Raw genomic sequence first — 20,306 nt, 5'->3', positions numbered from 1 at the left:
CATGTGTTTGGAAACTTTGATGTGGACTAAAGAGTGTAATGGAAGGTAGCTAGACAGCGCAAGGGCTGGAAAAATGATCAGACTACAGGTAGCCGACGGATATGCGATGAGCTCCATGCGCACTTACACAGTCGTCCCGCCCTCCTGGGCGCACAGTCAGTTCTAGACCAATCAGATCAGAGCAGCAGGGCGGAGCATGCAAGGTGAGCAGAGAGAGAGCAATGGGAGAGAATGTTAGCATCACTCCATGAGACGCAGCCTGCCAACCAGACGTTTAGTCTGCTTCAGCCCACTCTGCTTTCTTTCACACGCCCTGTGTGCATGTGGCTGTATGAGTGTTGCAGTGAATACATGTATGTGTGTGTGCATGTGATGGTGTTATTGATGTATGAGCATGACAAAGACAGCAGAGTAGGCTTCTGCACTGAGAGGTCTGACCAGTGGGCTGCATGAGAGAGAAATGAGCACACTATTCACATATCAGACAATGCACAAAAAAAGGAAAACAAACCAACAAATAAAAGGCCGGCACATGTTCCTTGACTTTTGTTGTTGCTTGATGTAGTCCACATATTTTAACAATTACAAAAACACACATAAATACATGTGTTGTGCAATTTCAAGTTTCTACTTACAGGTGAGTTTTTAAGGGTTTTGGGATATAAATCAAGGAATGCAAATCACAAATAAACTGGTATATGTATTCTATTCTGTTTTACTTTGAAAAACCTACAATGTCCAAAAAGCAAGGCATTCAGGGACCATGGCCATCCTCAACACAATCACTGAAACACAAAACAAAGTTATGCAAATTACATTAACAGAGAAGGAAAAACAAAGATCACAAATGAAATAAAAATGAGAACCACAGGTTTGTAAACCACCAAAAGCTATGATACACAGCATGTGAACGAGGTGGATACAACAGAGACACAATACAGCAGCATGGGGGTTTGCAGGGGTTTAAATGGGCACAACGTGGTTTGGGTAAGTGATGGAGTAATATTACATAACAGTGCTGGGGGGTGAGGGGAACAAACTCAGAGTGAGACAGAGAGACAGAGAGAGAAATAGAGAGAGAAATAATGGTGTGCATGATCATCTCTGTCTAAGGCAATCAGCTGTGGTGCCGATGTGGTGGGGATAAATGTGATTGCACAATCTCACGGGAGGATATGCCAAGTCATTGTTGAGTCATATGATGCGGTGTATTTGATATCCCGGTCACCTGTTCCTTCCAGGGCTCATGATGTTTTAATTTAGAGGTACTGTCAACTTATTTGGCAAAAGACTACTATTACTAATACTAGTAATAGTATTTAGTGGTAAGGGAGGGTACAACTGATGGTCTGAATACAGGACAAATACTCCCAGCCCTATACTCATCAATTATCAAAAGTACTTCCTTTGTTGTAGCCATGTCACAAATTCAGTTGACAGCTTGATATGAAGCACTTCATTTCAGTTTGTGTAAAGTTAGACAGCTCCTTATAACAATGGTAACATGAGGAGAAGGCTGCAAAAGAGTTTTAACATCTTCAAATATATCTTTTTTTCTAAAACTGGAGTGAAGAAAAAGTGAACATGAGAGAAATATTTTCGACCCTCCTAACTTATATGAAGTGGAATAAGGACAACAGATGAAAGGAAAGGAGCAGGGCTGGAAAAATGCACTGCATCTGGAGAGTGGCTACAAACTCCTGAGACATTTGAAAGCTGCGATGGTCAATCAAAATGTAGCCAAATCCTGAACAGAACAAAAGAGACGTGCATCTGACAGTTACTCCCTGTGGTACCTATGAACTTTTCAGGACATTGTTGGGTAGTCGTCACAACAGTAACACGGCTGTTAATGCCATGACGGGATTACACTGAGACACACCATTATAGTTCAGTCTTGGTCAAATACTTCTGAAAATACATCCTTACGTCTTTGAGGTTATCACTGATGTTACTGGATGAGGGGCTGATGATAAGAAGGAAACTTTATTTCTGAATCTTATCAAAAGTATATCAGTGATATATATATAAGGATGTATTATGTATGTTTTGATCAAGGACTCTGGGAAAAGCTTGAGGAATAGCAGGAAGGGTAGCTACTAGCAGGTGCAAAGGTTAGAACCCAACAGAGTGTGTGTGAGATGAGGAGAGACTTTCAGGAAGTGCATGCCTCCTCCAAGCCTTGTTACCTTGTTTGTATTTAACAGACGAGATCATTTATCAGAAGGCCAAGGAGTAAAACTGTAACTATAGAAACAAGAAGCAATTTAGACCCAAAGGCAGAGGCATCGATTGTAGTAATGAAGATCTCTAGAACCAATGCCTTGGAAAAACAGAACTATATCCAAATATTTTATATTCCTAGTATAAAGATGTATAAATGTAGGTGATGCAAACAAGGTAACAAAATATAAAAAACAAAATACAATAAAATGAGTAAGAGGCTTGTTATCTTAAATGGGATTAGTTGATAGGGTTGTTAGGAACAAATATATATATAAAAAGCTCAAGTTTACCCTAGTAGCTATAACCTTAAGGTTTACTCTTTTCGGTGTCCTCACATCTGCAGGAACATAAAGGTCTTAATTGTACCTTCAGGTATGGTGTGAAAACAGGAAACCCACAGATAACAGACACGAACAGCACTGTGCTTCAGATGCTTCAAAGACCTAACCTAGTGTCACTGTGTGAGAAGCACATTTGTATATGCCTCTTTACTATGCTTTATATTTGCTTTTAATTGATATTAGAACAGAATGTATGACCCATAGAAAGGTACAGCACGCACTGTATTAATAACGTTTTTACATTAACAGTTTAAGGGTAGCTAATGCCAGCAATGCTGGTGACCTCTGATCTCATTTCAGCATCCTATAGCAGTGGACTGGTCTTTATATGGATAGTTTACATGTTTCAAATTGTAAGTAAGACCCTATTATGCCTACAAATAGAACAGCCGCTGTCTTTGACTCAGCCTCTAGGTCAGTGGTTCCCAACCTGGGGGGCGCCAAAGATCGCAGGGGGGCCAGGCCTCAGATGATTTGAGGCAAAATATGATATTTAGACTTTTTTTTTTGCATATAATTGTAACGCAATACATGATTGTCACTAAAAGCCTTGTCTCCACATTACAATAAAATATAAAAAATAATTGATTAATTAGTTTTAATAAAAATTCAAGTTAGCTATTAAAGGCATACAAAGACAGAAATGTATAATTCTTTCTTTAATAGAAATGTTTCTTCTGCGCGTAAAGTGTCCACATCAGGCATTTCTGGATAAGCGCATTTTTAAAACAGTCATTGTCCATGCCGGTTTCAGTTGGATTATTTGTCACAGTTGCTCCGATCAGATCGGTCTCCTCCATTTTGTAGATTATTTACGACTTTTGAATCCACATAAACACATCGGCAAAATCCGGCTTACTTTGAGCATGTGTTTTAAACAGTTTAATCCCTTTGTGAATTGTTTCCACTCGCACCGTCCTTTAATTTCTTCATACAGCGGGAATCCAAATGAATTAATCCTGAGTCCAATAACCATCACAGTCACTCCAATAGTGCTCCTTAATTACGCTTTCATCCTCCTTTAACAAAATACTTCACATTCATCCAGTTTGTGACAGTAGTTGTAGCATTTTGAGACTTTTAAACTTTAATTACCGCTGTTGCGCCCCCCCCCCCCCTTGTGTGTATGTGTGGGGCGGGGGCGCAACTTCCAACAGGAGTCATTTGGGGGGGCTCTTGGGAAAAAAGGTTGGGAACCCCTGCTCCAGGTGTCCCTTTTTACAGAGAAATGCAATCAGACTTAAGCCAAAACTAGACAACCAAGAGTAGTTGTCCATAAAGTATATTTTCTCTAAATAAAGAACTAAATAAATGTTGATAAACAGGAGAAAATAATATAAACTCAGTAGACCATGTAGACTATTTAATATTATTTAGACTCATTTACGGTAGTAATTCAAATCATGCTGGGCAGGGGAATTGCTTGAGATTGCTCACTCTCTCTGTCTCTGCCACCACGATAAACAATAATACCATTGCTTTAAAAGGAACCATTTGTTTTGTGGCTCAGTGTGAAATTCAGTAATTTTTGCAGTACATTTGACACATTTCTCTCTTACCTGGCACCTGCCACAGGTGACTTTCTCCCCGGGTCAAGTGATGCTCCCAGCGGCTCCTCTCCCAGTGACCTAGTGTCTTTATTTAGCTGCTGTAGTCGTGAACTGAGCTCTCCCATAACAGAAGGTTTTGCTCCATCATCTACACCGAGTCCCAATCCCAGCCCGCCTAGATTTCCCAAACTCCCAATACCTAACCCCACCCCTGGCCCACGAGGCTCCACTGGGTCCCCCCACAGCTTGGACCTCCGCTGGAAGAGGTAGCGCGGCTTGGTGGGGCCGAGTCCTGTCACTGAGGCCGAGCCGCCGAAGGGCAGCCCGGCTCCGCCTGCAGCAGCAGCAGCCAGGGCAGCAGCCTGTTGTTGTGAGAGCAGCTCGCTGTCGGAGCTCTGCTTCAGCAGAGGGTCCCTGAAGGTGACGGGGCCTTTACTGCCTCCTATCTGGGACCTGAGTCGGGGCTTAGGAGGCACTGGCGGCTTGTCGAGCACAAAAGTCAGCCCTTCGGCGTAGGAGGTGTGCGTGGTGTGTGTGTCTGCAGGCTCGCCGCTCTCTGAGGACAGGGTGGACATGCTGGAAACTGTGGAGATGGTGCTGGTGGTCTCGAGATGGTGGTCTCGCTCTCTGTCACTGGAGCTGCGCGTGTCGGCCTCCTCCACACCTGAGTCAGCCGCAGAGCCGGACACTCCCACCGGTGGGGGCTCCAGAGGGTCAGAGGGCTTCCCTGAGACAGCTGCTGCACTGGGTGGAGGTGCCAGCTGGGGAGGCTGAGGCTGGGTGGGCATCACAGTTGGAGTTTTTGGGGATGACGGAGTTTGGGGCGTTGGTGTTGTAGGGGTGGTGGGAGAGGAGGCAGGTAGAGTTGGCGTCCCCTGTGCCTGCATGCCATTAGCGAACTCATCGGGTGGTGGAAGGACTCCAATGTGACGAAGCTCTTCTCTTGTTTCCTCATCGCTGGAGGACAACATTGCAGGAGGCAGGGTCACGGTGTAGGGGTCCACGTCCTCCTCGGAGCTGCCCTGAGCCAGACTCTTGTCCTGCGCTGGACTGGCGGGACGCTGAGTGTGAGGCTGGGCCTGGGGCTGCGAGGCAGAGGGGCTGGGGGATTTAGCCCTTGGACTTTGAGACTTGCTGGGCTCTGTGGACGTGAGGGCAGGTGTCTTTTCTAGGTGTGGATCTACCCCGACTGACTGGCCGTTACTGGTAGTATGGACCATAATAAGCCCTGCTGTTTTCTGCTGTGACGTGTCCATAATACTGATCAACATACTCTTTTTATCCTCAAGTCTCTTCTCCTCCTTCCTCTCCTCTACTCTGGCCTCCATCTCCTGCCGGAAAGACACCGGTGACTGTGATGTGACCCACTGTGGTTTGGTGGGCTGGGGAACTAAAATAGATGTCGGGGAGGAAACAACTCCATACCCCCCTGCCTTGGCGCTTTTAGGTGAAAAAGGGGGAGTTGTGGTAGCCCCTTCCCCATGTGGAGACTCTTTGGTCTGAGGGTCCATGAACAACACGCCATGGCCTGCTCGATCCTGTTTAGTCCTCGGCTCAGGGCTGCCCGTCGGGCTCTGGGAGGTCAGTGCTCTCTCCCTTGCGGCCAGCGCAAGAGCCAGTGGAGAGTTAGGGTCCAGGGGTTTTCCTGTGAGCGGATGGATAAAGGTGGTCCCACTAGGTGAGGGGCTCAGAGCCAAGGCAGGGGGAGGCAGCTGTCCCAGCTCTCGGGTGAGCATCCGTTCATCGATGGAGTGAGACTGAGTCAGAGATGGGGAGTCAGAGCTGGCTAAGGACGCCCCCTCCATAGTCCCAACGGAAAGGAAGACAGTGGATTTTCTCCGTTCTTCTAGACGACGCTCACGATCTTTCACTGCTCCAGCTATAGCAGCGGCGAAGGGACCCTTCCCCTGAAACATCATCTCTCCCTGGGCACGCAGACGCTCTCGCTCAGCCTTCAGCTGCTGCTGGTAGTAGTCTGCACGGCTGGTGTGTGTGTGTCCATGGGTGTGTGAGTGTCGTCCTGAGGGAGAGCTTTCTCGGGAGTGGGCAGCAGCTAAGGCCAAACTGGCTTTTTCTTGTGCATCTTCCACCTGCAGTAAGGCAATATACAAAAACAGCATGTTAGAAAGTCTTCGTAACTAATGTATACAACTAGCAGATGACCATCCTGGAAATATCACCTACCTGTAGCTGTTTCACCAGTGGACTTTTCTTCCTCTGGGGCTTGGTGGGTGTGAACAGTCCAATACTAAATTGACCCACATTGGCATAAGGGTTGTCAATAACCCGACCCTTCCTTTTGATTCGCTCAGGTGGAGTAGCAGCAGAAGGACGAGGGATTTCTGTCGGTTCTACAGGTAGATGTGAAGAGTCCTGAAGGATGATCATGGAGCGCGCTTTCTTCTGTCTCTCTAAGTGTGTGGCCTGTCGCTGAGCGGCCTCGTACGGCAGATCCAAAGATGAAGGCTTGAAGCTGGAGCGTCCTCCAGGCTCATGGCCCTGACTGTGGGTCCTAGATGGGGGAGGAGGGGGACAAAAGGCTGGAGGAGGACCAGTGTCCAGGTAATAGGGAGGAGGAGGAGGTGCAATTTGTGGAGGTGGAGGGATGGGATGGGGCTGAGAGTGTTCTCGGAGGCTGTCTGTCATAGAGGAACTGCGGGGAAACCTGTGTTCGGCTGCAAGGGCCGACAGCCGATCCTCCTCAGTGGCACCTGGTGAGGGAGAGGAGAGCACAGATCTTCTCAGGAAATACGACCATTTTAAACCAACCTAGCAGGTCCACAGCTGCTTCCTGTCAAATTCACTGCATTGCATCCATCTGAAAATATGTTCTCACATATTTATAATGTACTCGTTGTCTCAAAGACAGCTATACAATATAAGGTTCAACTCCCAGAACAGACTTAGTGTGGAGTGTAGGCTGAAACACAGACAGCACAACATCTGTAGACAAAATGGAGCATATTTTTTTTTTCAGAGATGAGAAGAAGAGCCCTCCCTAATATGTAAAACGTATAACTTACTATTTTTGATTTATTTGGCAATTAACTAATTGAATAGTGCTTCAATGAATGTACTAGAGAACAGGGAACATTTTTAAATAATAAATAACGTATTGCACTTGAAAATCTGCTCTGCAAATTTGTGTCTGTGAATATCTAAGCACATTCTGAACATGCAATGCAAAGTAATTAAGTATTTTCAACCATGTTAGCATTTGTTAAGCTACATTAAAACTGCCTACATGCTTTTCTTTCTGGGTGAAGTATGCAATTATATAATCTTATATCCTTTATGCCAATTAAAACCTGTAAGCATACTGCACGTAAGATGCACTATCATTCACCTTATTTGAATATGTACAGGATGGGTGATTGTTTTACCAAAAGACTTGGTCCTGGACATCCCCTTGGGTAGCGGTATGTGACCTCTCTCAATGCCGGGGTGCAGACCTCCATGTAGAGTCATCCCTTGTCTCTCAAACAGTGACTGCAGTTAAGAAACAGATATTTAATGCCTCTAAAAGGCTGTGTAGCACATTTGTTTTTGAGTAAATTATACATGAGCCTTAATTCATATGTATGCCAACATTGTGGCATATGCTGTCTGCCAGTGTGCTTTGTGTAGGTGCACTCACACTGATCTCTGCTGGTGTAATTCTCCTGCTGGTAGGCCTTTGTTTGACAGTAGCTGCTCTGTAATCTGCCTCTGAGGGCTGAGAACGCAAGATAGACTCCTGTGATGCCAACATCTCATCTAGTCTCTCTGTTGAGAAGCAAATGAGGCAGAACTAAATGCTGAGACATAAGACTGTGGAAATATTGTGTTATCAATTCTGACATTGCAAACACAGTAGAGAATACAAAGTGTGATTAAAAAGGCATCTCCAAAATGTTGCTATGAACTACAAAGTGAGGTCATGCTCCATGTCTATGGTATTAAATCACTGCTCCATCCCAAATTAAAAGTTCACTGTGTTACACCACTAGGGAGTGAGTTCTACGAATTAAAAGAGATAGAGAAAGAGGAAATCAGAAAAGAAGGGGAGAAAGAGAGTCCACACATTGCAAGTGTTCTGCTCTTCAGCTCTAAATAAACACTGCTGTAATTGACACAGCAGTGAGGAATTATCTTTATGACTTTCAGAGAGGTGTCAATTCAGACTCACCTCCTCTTCTCCTCCGAGCAGAAGCTTGGTGGGAAAAAGATAGCATCAGCAGAGGAGGGAAAGAACAAGCCAACACAAGTGACTATTCAAAAAGTCAGGAGACACACCGAGCTTATTAACAAAAGGGAAAGCAGAAATGTGACAGAAAAAGGAAGTCTAGGGTTTGGAGTTGGCATGCCAGCTTTCTCACCCAGTTCTTCCAGCTCAGCGGTCATGGACTTAGAGCGCAGCGTCAGGGTGGTGCTGGGGGCTCTCTTGGGTGGCGGGGGAGCTGTGGAGAAAAGGCATGGTGTTGAGGATGAAGTTGAAGGGGAAGAAGATCCTTTGGATTTGCGGCTCAGTGCCCTCCTGGCATCTCCCAGACGGCTAGCCCATCCCGTCTTCACTGATTTGATCTGGTTAAATTCAGATGAACTGGACGGCCCCCATTTAACGACGACCTTGTTCGGGTTACATTTGGATCCCGACTTCTTCATGCTTTGCTCTCCGTTGATCCAATGGCTTATGAATTTTTCAGTCCGTCTCCAAGACTTTCAGTATTCTAGTCTTTGTGCTGCAAGAATCCCTCTCTGTTGGGGAGCCCAGAGGCAGTACATGTACAACTGAGTCCAGTCTGAAGCAGCCCTAGCTTTCTGAATCCTCCCATTAGAAAGAGAACAACAGAGTATGTACGCCACAATAGGCAGAAAGAGTAAAATAAGTGTGGCAAGGGGAGGGAGAAAGTCGTCCATCTTACTTTTAATATGCTGCCTGTCTGAAATGTTGCAGGAGAGTATCAGACAGAAACGCGAAGACACACACATGCATATCCTCCCACACGCGGGACCACTTGCAGATACACTGAGAAAACTCCCTGAGGGAGGACATGATGACATGTGGGGAAGAGATTACAGTCAATTCAAAAGCTAAAGAAACTGATGCGCTGCAGTCTTTATACCCCAAATCCCATGGGAGCACCCGAAACCTTCTAAACTCATAAGGCGGCTGGGCTGGTATCGTCCCACTCAAAAAACACATCTAACAAACATCAGCTCCAATACAACGGACAGAGTTACAGATTTCAATAAAAGGCTTTCAAATCAAGTTACAATGAACACTGCAATTAACCAAATCAAAAATAATGTGGTCATGTATTGAAGCATGTTAAATCTGCAGTAACGACGTAATGCCATGCAGTCGGACACAGATCATGAAGCCACACACAGCAGCAGCCTATACATGCTACAACAAACCCAAGTTTCCTGTCAACACCCCAGACAGAACTAGATCAGCTCACTCTATCCGAGATCGCCCAGCTTACACTTGCATGCACTACTGTGGAGCAAAAGATCTCTATATCCAAACGAATGCCTTGTGTCCCACTCGAGCCTAACTATCCTGCTGTCGTCAGCAGCTGCAGATCTAGTGAACATACGCCATCCTGGGTACAGTCCGTATCAAACATCTTCTTTCGTCACCAGTCTGCACGCTCTGGTACAGTAGCTGGGAGCAGAGGAGATGGAGGAGGACGGAGAAAGAGAAACAGAGTCAGAGGGAGAGAGAGATGCTTCTGCAGGAATGTAATGCTTAATTCAAACATGCAGTGTAGTCACCATGGTAACGGTGGCAGTAGTGAGGCCTCGCATGGTGCAGAGATTGTGTGTTTTGTATTGAGTGTTTGCCTGCGAGTTTCTGTGTGTGAGAGCATGCCTCTTGCCTTTTTGCAAAGGTTCGGCACAATATGCAGAGTCCCGATGGACAGCAATGCGGCTGGAGAGTGTGTTCATCAGAACTGCTTAGGATGATCAAATAAGAAATCTTTGAGGAAAAGTTTGAAACAGGAGGGAAGGCTCTTGTTCTCCTCTGTGAAAGAATACATATGCTCCATTTTGTCTACAGATGTAGTTCTATCTGTGTTTCAGCCTACAATACATACTGTACCAAGTCTGTTCTAGGAGTTGAACCCTCTGCCTGCAAGCCAAGTCCCTTTGGACTGAGTTACTGATGCCAATAATGCTAGTCCACATGAATGCATATTTTCATGTAATTCTAATAATCCACAAAGCCTGAATATTTTGCACGCAAAACAATGTATATGAAGATGATTGGCATTTTGGTAAATGTTTTCTTGCTTATGGTAAAATGAGAGAATCATTATTTATTTAGTTAACTTCAGAATAAGGACTGGAAAAAAGTGTAAAACAGTATGAAAATCTGGCTAAAAGCAGCTTTAAAGCTCATTGGTTAACATCATCGATTGTTCCATCCATACAAAAACCTGTAAAATGACAATCCTCCCATATATGTGGAAGATTATTTCATGGTCAGTAGTAGTAACTGAGAGTGAACACCCAGAGTCGCGACGATTGACTGGTAACCTCTAAGCACCAAGAAATAGTTCAACACATAATTCCCAGTAAAACTACACAATTGTATACCTTGGACTTAGTCTGGATTAAACAAACAAGCTATTTCCATAGTCTTTCAGGTAAAGCTCAGCTAACCAGATGCTTGCTGAAAAGCACTTTGAATGGCCTTGTGTTGAAAGGTGCTATATAAATAAACTTGCCTTTCCTTGCCGAAGCCTCATATCTAACAGACATACATTTGAGCTTGATTGTCTAATTGAGGCAAATTTCCCAAGATGTCCCAAAAACGTTAAACTTTACTAAATAATGAAGACTGAGTGGATTCAATCTGCTGATGGAAAGACCGTGACATGCACTGGAAGCTCCAAAAACAGGCACTAAGTGGACATGAGAGCGCAAAAGAAGGAAAGAGAGTTCCTTGATGTTTTTTTATCTGAATTACATACTTAAAGGTGGGGTAGGTAATTTTGGAGAAACCAGCTCGAGTGCGCTTCAATTTGAAAATACACAGCCGGAAAAAATCTGCCACTTCCTTACAGAGCCCCTCCTCCAACACACACGAACACGCTCATGACCAATGAGGGCACGAGATAAGTTTGTGCACAGATGGAAGGCTGACAGGCAGGTAGGCCATTCAGTTATTTTAGCCGGGCCGGCTCAGATGATTGGTCGTGCTTTTTACAGTACCGCGGCTTCCACAGATGACGTTTTTTTATGGATCTTTTGTCAAAGCACTCAAGATATTCATTGCTATCGGGATGTTAAGAGCATTCCATGGAATATATCAAAAAGTTTATCTCGAGCCAGTTTCTCAAACTTACCTACCCACCTTTAAATGTACTTAATGAGTTATATTTAATTTTTTTCATTTAACTAATGAATTGTATTATTCCTGATGCTTTACCAATATTGTTCAGCAGCCGATCATGCCAATAAAGCTTACTGAAATTGAATAGAGGGAAAGAAAGTGAGAGAGACACTAAAAGAGCAACACTTCAGTACCTTGAGTGGCAGGATTAGGTCAAACCCATTTATCACCGTCTCTGTGTCTCAATAATCACAAAGATGCAGCACCACACACACACACACACACACACACACACACACACACACACACACACACACACACACACACACACACACACACACACACACACACACACACACACACACACACACACACACACACACACACACACACACACACACACACACACACACACACACACACACACACACACACACACACACACACACACACACACACACACACACACACACACACACACACACACACACACACACACACACACACACACACACACACACACGCACACACGCTGTGGACGCAGTCCTGAGGTCACTTTGTCAGGGCTGTGTGGGAGCTGAGTAATGGCGAGCTATGGTTGACATGGTAACCACATGAATTTACAGCAGTGAATCGTTGCAGAAATCACCTTGACAACAGAAAACACACATATCTTCCCAAGTCACCCGTACATGAAAACAACTAACATAACATATCTACACTACGTTACAGTTATTAAGTTCATTATCATACTCAGTGATATGTTTAATAAGTTGTGAAGCAGGAAATACATGCCTTTATGTGACATTTCACATGAAAGAACATGATAGATATTTAATTGACTATCTGTTTAATCTAAAGTGGATTCAACATAGAGGTCTTTACCTTTCTTGCGGACGACCTCCTCAGACTCAGGCTTGCGTGTGACGGACACCACCTTCATCAGCAGCCGGTTGCCCCCCTGCCGGATCAGGGACACCACCTGCTTATGGCCCACTTTAACTACATTCACCCCGTTCACCTAGGACGAAACGCACAAAGACAAGACATGCAAACACAAGTTTAACCTTAAAGCATTAAAGTTTACTTTCACATGATAAAACGTTTCTGCAAATCATGCCTAGTCATTTCATTCAATACGCACAGATAAATAGAAGCTTTCAGAGGTGGAATAAGTACTCAAAAGAAGCAGTACTGCATTCAGTCCAGTATTCAAAATTGTACTTAATTAAAAGTGAAAAAGTATAAGCATAACAAAAATACTTCAAGTACCAAAAGTAAAAATGTGCATTATGTATTTCAAGCACAATATAGTTTTCATTTGTTTTAAATTAATGTTATACAAATTATTGGTGCATTAATGTGTCACTTCACTGTTAAACTTGGTAAAGGTGGGGTTTATTTGAATTACTTTATACATTACTTGGTGGCTTAAAGGTGGGGTGGGTAATTTGTATGGAGGACGGAACATGACATAAGTATAAATAAATAAATGTGTAAATAAATGTATGAATAAATAAATAAATGACGAAATAAATACAGAAATAAATAAATGTTGAAATAAATACACAAATAAATAAATAAAAGAATAAATAAATATGGAAATAAATACACCAATGTATAAATAAATAAAAGTCGAAAATAAAACAGAACACACGTTGTTATATATCTTTCATATATTTCTACATTTACGCGACATACATTTATTTATTTATGTATTTATGTGTACGTATGCTAATGAGGTGGGCGGTCCTAACCTCAGTCTGAAGCAGGATTGGTTACAGGAGTGTGTGATCATGTCTGGCAGAGGGCAATGAATATCTTAAATGCTTTGACCAAAAATACATAACAAATATCATCTGTGGAAGCCGTAGTACTGTAAAAAGCACAACCAATCATTTTAGCCGGCCCGGCTAAAATAACTGGATGGCCTACCTGCCTGTCAGCCTTCCATCTGTGCACAAACTTATCTCGTGCCCTCATGCCTAGCGATCTCGAGCCGGTGTCTCAAACTTACATACCCTACCTTTAAGTACTTTACTTTATTACGCCATCGAAGATTTATACAGCTTTATATATGATTAATATTTAACTTTGCAACATATCCACAAATTCACAATAAAACTGTCCAGAATCACTTTGCTTTTCTCCTCTGCTGCAGGTCATCAGCAGTGTGCTCAGTAATGAGGAAGACACATATGTAGAAAAGGGAAGAGCTTTTCCGAATTACCTCGATGAGGAAGTCTCCTGTCCTCAGACCAGCCCTCCAGGCCACTCCCTCCACATCCACAGACTCCAGGTACTGAAGGGCGGGGAACGCTGGGGTGGGGGTGAACTCCTCGATGGGCGTCTCAGCTGAGAAAAACCAACCCAGAAAAGTTCAGTGAAATCTGGAGCTTCCTTTGATTTCATTTTTCTTTTATGTAAATGAGACTGCTAATGACCACAACAACCTCACAAACAGAACACTTATTACATGCTGTGTGTAATATTCGGAATATGTTGGCTGCCGTATTACATTTGCCCTGTTTGAATTCCCTTGGAGGAAATTAAACAGTTTTCAAAGCTTCCCTTTTAGCTTTACTAAAATGATTTAATTAATATATATTTCACTGCTTTTAGTTCTATTACTTGACTAAAGATTTCTATATTAGGCAGGAATACTGAGCGGATATACTGCTGTTTCCTGCTTCACCTCAACAATAATGCTGATGCATATTTGCATACAATCACACAGTCATACACCTGCACAACTGCATGCATGCCTTAACAAAATAGACACACACACACACTTTGTTAAGTGAGTGCGGCATCATGAACTCCATTTAATCTTGGAACGAATCCAACTAAATCACTGACACATGAGAGTTCTTAGAGGGCCGCTAAGTGAACTGCTGTGTGTGTGTGTGTGTGTGTGTGTGTGTGTGTGTGTGTGTGTGTGTGTGTGTGTGTGTGTGTGTGTGTGTGTGTGTGTGTGTGTGTGTGTGTGTGTGTGTGTGTGTGTGTGTGTGTGTGTGTTTAGGGTAGTGGGGAGTAAAAGGCAGAGCGAGTAAAAGAAAGCGGGGTGAGCCAAGATCCATGGTAGTGAATGATGGAGCAGTAAAGCACACTCAGACTCCAGGCAAGGTGCCTGAGAGGGGTTGCTATGGTAACCAGCGTGAGCAGGGAGCTGGCACGGGCATGAGTAAAATGAATTTGTAGTGATGGAGATGAGTAGAGAGGTGATCTGGGTTTTTAAATGCGGAAGGTATAAAATGGTTTGCGTAGAATAATTTTTGATAGGGTACTGGCTGGGAAGGATATGAAGGAGAGCAGAGAGGAACAAGGACAGACAGAGTGAAGATGAGAGGAAGAGGGGAGGAGGGTGTCTCTACTAAAGCTGAACGCCATGTGCGGGGAACAGATGGGACAGCTAGCCGACAGCTCAGCCAAGGATGACGCCACCAAAGGGGCTACACGCTCACACACACACACACACACACACGCACACACACACAAATACACACACTCACAGGGTGCATCTGAGTATAAACGCTGAGTGTTGACCGAAGCTGGTCGTCTTGTTGACTCACACTGTAACACTACAGACTGAGCCATACTCAGTGACTCAGATCAACAAACTATTTCTCACTTCTAAACTCTCACACGTTAAAAACTGCTAGGTAGTCAATGTGCATGTCTTTGCAAAGGTGTGTGTGTGTGAGTTTAAGAATGTGTGTGTGTGTGTGTCTCACCTTTGGCTCCCCGCAGGACGAAGCCAAACCCCTCGTTTTCTTTCTTCTGCAAAACAGCATTTTTCTCTTCTATGATATAGTCACTGTACAGGAGAGAGCAGAGGGAGAGCAGGTATGAATCCAACACCATCCTCACACTCAAAGAAGAGAGGGGAGAGAGGAGAGGACGGCGGGTCGTCGGGGGGTTGACCAATGGGAGGAGATGGAGGTGCACACACTCACACATAAACACACACACACACACGCCTGTACTTCCTTTCCCATACATGTCTTTCTACTTTGGATTCAGGATATACCAATCAGGTTAAAAGCAAAGTGAGCGACCACAGCTCAGGATTCCACACAGAGACAGAGAGACAGAGAGAGTGAGAGAGAGAGTACTCATGATTTAAGTATCTTTGGGATAAAACCTAAGACTGAATCAATCTTCTGGCTGATCCCTCAGATGAGACTGCAGCTGAGGGGGGTGTGGAGGGCTTCTGCTAAAGAAAGTGAAGGAGATGGCTGGGATGCAATATTATCCTCTGACTAATGACAGAGGGAATAGGAGGCCAAAGTAAGTGAGCACTTCATCACTGCCTGATTTCTTTCCTCAGAGTTGAGGGCTGGAGGCTGCTAGACGGTGTTAACCTGGGCTGCTCTAGAAATGCATGTGTCGAAAGCCTGTAAGCTAAAACCAAAGCAGAGTTAGTGAGGAAGCAAAGCAAATATCAGCATGATGGCTAGATGTGTGAGAGAAATATTCAGATTGTTCGTTCGCCTAATCGAACCAACTGAAAGGAAACGCTCAGGCAAGGTGTAATGGTTTTAATCTACAGTTTTGATGGTGAAAGATGCAGATGAAGAAATGTAAGATAGAATTATAACATGTCTAATTCAGAAAAGTAAAGTAAAATGACACTAAAATGTCAAATAAATAAAAAATATTGCCTAAATATTGTGTCCTTAGATTAAATGTACTAAAACAACAGAAAATGTGCACCACTGCTTGTATCATTTAACACCACACCACACTGAGGGGTCTGCTGCCAGGTTACACACTGAACAAAAGCCCGACAATTTGTAATATTTTAGCATTAAATCAGTCATCCTGCCTCACAGCTGAGGCAGTACTGGGCTTTTGTTAAGGTTGCAACTCAGTAGGAGGCGGCAGTCTCCATTAGCTTAGTTACACTCCACTATCTCAGACTTACCAAGGGAACACAGAGCTCCTGCTGCTGGAGCCAGGAGACCCGAAACAAACCTTTCTGCAGGAGGGAGGTCAAAGGTTTTCTTTCATAAACAGCTATCTATCCACTTTTGCACCAAATATTATGCACAGAAAACTGTGTTGGTTAAGCATCACTAAGATGCTTTGTTTCAGTCTAACACCTTTTATCCACTACGCTTACATCTCTGCCCTATGCCCCAAAATGCTGCATTAATGCAATACACCCTCCTTCATATTATTCTCCGCCCACATAACTCAATAAAAACTCTCATGGAAAACACCATTTTAGACGGTATACGTCTCCTCAAAATAAACCTGTCCTTTGACAGTAGAGATACTAATATTCTTCAGACTACAGTACAGACATCCATCAAGGGAATTGTACCACGTAACAAAATAACTTTCTGTCCTACCTTTCGCTGCAACTGGAATTTATTCAGATATTCATATGTTGCAACTGCTCCTTACAGTCTCTCTTACCTGTGATTTTGTGCAGTGCTTGTCTTTACTGTCACACCTTTGGAAAGCATCACAACCTGTACATGATTTTATTTTCCTCCAGTACTCATCTAACATCTGTACTGTACAAAAAAATAATATAAATAGTGTATGTATATACAATATCCCATATACTGTATGTAGACTAACACAGGATAGTATGACTGTGGTAATGCTCATTCAACAAACCTGCAGCTCTGATAACAGAGATGGCATTTAATCCAACTAAAACCTAGAATGCAAGAACTTGACATTTAATAAAAAGGCTGAGAAAGTGGGTGGAAACAATGCTCACTCAGACTAGCTCATCTCAAACTGACACAATGTGGCATTCAAGTCAGAATTTGCATCAAAACCGCACACAGCCAGCTAATCCACTCAGATAATTTGTCTTATTTAAAAGAGAGAAAGCACTCTCTACACAATAAAGGTCAGGGGGACAGCTTAAAGAAAATAAAGACTTAAAATATCAGGCACAGAAACATGCATGCACGCATGCATGTAGAATATACTGTGTGCAAATACAGACACAACTAATTGCTTATCACTTCGAAGTGAGTGCACCAGCAGCCTTTTACCTTTAGATGGCAGCACCTCCATAACGCTCTAACACCTTCCTACATGCACTGCATAGCCAATGTACAGGTAATGAGGCAGTATGAGATATGACTAATGTTGTTTGTGCAGTACAATATACACTAATATCATGGCCTGCACTTTGCATTAGCGTGCTAGCTCAATGAAAGAGGCTGTACCTGTATGAGGTGAAGTTGTCGTAGGATCCCACAGTGTAGTGTCTGAACAGTCTCTTAGTGCGGTCCTCCCGAGTCTCTGCAAAACACATGAAATGCATTTGAATTTGTAGCAAATTTTCACAGATTGCATGCACTTCTTGAATATCATTAAGGAAGGACACTGTTCATAAGGGATTATAAGAAGCTCTTTGTATGTAAGGATACATTGTAACTGTAAAATGTAATTCTGTTAGCCAAGAAAGGGGTTAAGCTTCCACAGAGAATGAATTATCATGACCATGCTTCATTTATCATAACCTACCACAGTCAAATTGTTCCATGGTAATTTTTTGTTTTTCAAACCGTAAAATAATTCCATAATTCTTAATTTAACGCGTTTCTTATGAAGCTGGAAAATGCTCTAGAATGGGAACAATGTTAAGCTCAATTAATATTGTGAGTAAGTGTGTGTGTGTGTGAGTGTGTGTATATCTGTGTTTCTTGTCAGCATGTGGGCAGATTTATCCTATGGGAGTGCTGATGGAGATCGATGTCCTCTCCCCATTCCAATAATACACACTGCAACTCCACTAAACAGCAATCTGCTGACTACACAACCCGACAACCTCTCACGCCACACAGAAAATCTTAATTGGGCAAAGCTGTGAGAGCGAGGGGTGTCCTCGTGGATATGTGAGACAAAAGGCACGAAGCCATGAGTCTGGCTAGTAATCTTGGTCACATGTCCTCCCACTGCTTCTGTTTCCTGTCACTTACCATGTGCTATCAAATAAAGGCACTACTTCAAGCTGTTGAGATCTCCAGTATACGTGTGTATGAGAAAGACTTCGACATGTAAAGAGCAATAAGGGAAAGAGATCAAAGTTACTGAGCTGACTTGAAGAGGCTGGTATCCTCAGATCCACTTCAGCCTTTCCATCTGACTGTGTGTGTGAGTGACAGGCTGTCAACCTGAAGCTCTGATAACGGCATCCAGTGATGCTTGGTGACAAACCAGAAGGACCGAAAAAAGGAAAAAGACAGGATGTAGCAATCCTCTACAAATTCTGAACCATCACCCTCTGCTCTTCCTCTCACCTGCCTTTTTGTTTTCTTCAACTGCCGTTCTCCTGAAATCTATTTCACTTGTGATTAGTTCCTCACCCTCAAAAAGCACTTATGTGCAAATCTTTCTCTCTGATGTTTACACATTCATTTGTTATATGTAGCTTTCTTCTTCCATCATTACACACACACACACACACACACACACACACACACACACACACACACACACACACACACACACACACACACACACACACACACACACACACACACACACACACACACACACACACACACACACACACACACACACACACACACACACACACACACACAGTAAAGGCACTGTTTTTAATGAATACTCCCTACATGACAAAAACCAAGCTCTGTCTCCTATTGGACAACAAAGTCCATTTCCTTTATGTTGTGAGGTGGTGTATTTATGTTGTTCTTAAATTATCGACCAAAAACAGGCAGACATGTTTAAATGATTTTCAGGGCATCCTCCAACAAGTTTTATAGTTGTTTCGCAACTGAATATCTACCATCCAGTTTTGCGCTCACTCCATCAGAAGAAAAAAAAACACGGGATTATTTATAATTTAACGGCAAGAAATACATCAATAAACCTCAATAAATACTGGATAAAGCATCTGCAGAAAGGTGACACATGTCATAATGAATCCAAAACATTAATGTCTGTTCTCTGAGGTAAACACAAGTTATTTGAAATGCATGTATAAGAATAAATAGCAAAATCCTCTATATAACCTTGAGCTGTTGATCTGAATTGTCTTTCTGAGGGTTTCCTTAGCGTATATCCCTGTGGATAAGGATGTAGTAAAGAACAAATGCACAGAGGATATCTTCCTTTTGGCACCCACTCCCCTTGTCTGGGTTTATACTGTAGGTATATTGGAAAACTGCCGAGGCAATGCTGTTAAAGCAACAATGTAAGCAGCAGTTAAGTGGTGTCACTATCCTTTCCTCCTAATGAGACCGTGTTTCTATAGCTTTCTGTGCAGCAAAATAAGGACCAGTGAATAGTTTTTAACTTGCTCTGACATCTTACAACCTGGATGATGAAAACCACTGTACTGAGACAGGAAACTTAGAGTAGAAAAGATACATAAAACAAAAAAAATTATGATTTTCTGTATTGGATATCAGAGGAGGTAAGGTGAGTGTATTGGTATTTCGTCTGGTCCAGAAGGTTACCCAACGTCTTGTCTTGGGAGGAAAGACGTGGCATTTTGTTAACAGTGCTTGAGATGAAAAAGTTGATATTTGGGCAGAAAGTTATGAATGAGTCAGCAATTGTCTTCTCCTGCACATTTAGAGTTTAGATATTTTACGGACCTTTTTAACACACACACATTCCTACTCAGTCAGCCTCACACATCATCAGAAAAGCTCTTTACTTCAAAGAGGACAAAAGAAAAAGGAAATCAGCTAAATGCTGGATCATTTGTGGAGTTAGTGAGCGTGAATTTGCAGACTGTGTGTCTGAGCAGTATATACGTTTCTGTGTGTACAGTGTGTGTGCGTGCGTGCGTACCTAGTGACACCAGATGCAGCCTAAGAGTGTGAAATGCAGCTCATTCATCACAGTTGTCATCTA

General features: G+C 43.1%; 1 protein-coding gene across 3 annotated transcripts in view; it reads right to left on the bottom strand.

Moving 5' to 3' along the window:
- The window catches only part of shank3a (SH3 and multiple ankyrin repeat domains 3a), a 224,750-nt gene that overhangs the window by 6,150 nt on the left and 198,294 nt on the right, over positions 1–20,306 (bottom strand). The window contains exons 14-23 of one of the 3 annotated variants that reach the window (XM_034085067.1): positions 17,639–17,714; positions 15,176–15,258; positions 13,672–13,796; positions 12,327–12,462; positions 8,476–8,556; positions 8,286–8,309; positions 7,755–7,882; positions 7,501–7,606; positions 6,302–6,828; positions 4,127–6,207 (exon numbers count right to left, since the gene is read on the bottom strand). In XM_034085067.1, the coding sequence (XP_033940958.1) occupies positions 4,127–6,207; positions 6,302–6,828; positions 7,501–7,606; positions 7,755–7,882; positions 8,286–8,309; positions 8,476–8,556; positions 12,327–12,462; positions 13,672–13,796; positions 15,176–15,258; positions 17,639–17,714 (3,367 nt within the window). The remainder of the gene's footprint in view (positions 1–4,126; positions 6,208–6,301; positions 6,829–7,500; positions 7,607–7,754; positions 7,883–8,285; positions 8,310–8,475; positions 8,557–12,326; positions 12,463–13,671; positions 13,797–15,175; positions 15,259–17,638; positions 17,715–20,306) is intronic. The other 2 variants (XM_034085068.1, XM_071203491.1) reach the window with 2 other exon arrangements.

The sequence above is a fragment of the Pseudochaenichthys georgianus genome, chromosome 6 (assembly GCF_902827115.2).
Source record: "Pseudochaenichthys georgianus chromosome 6, fPseGeo1.2, whole genome shotgun sequence".
NCBI lineage: Eukaryota > Metazoa > Chordata > Actinopteri > Perciformes > Channichthyidae > Pseudochaenichthys > Pseudochaenichthys georgianus.
The sequence above is the reverse complement of the archived record's forward strand: the minus strand, read 5'-3'. Positions and strand labels throughout refer to the sequence as shown.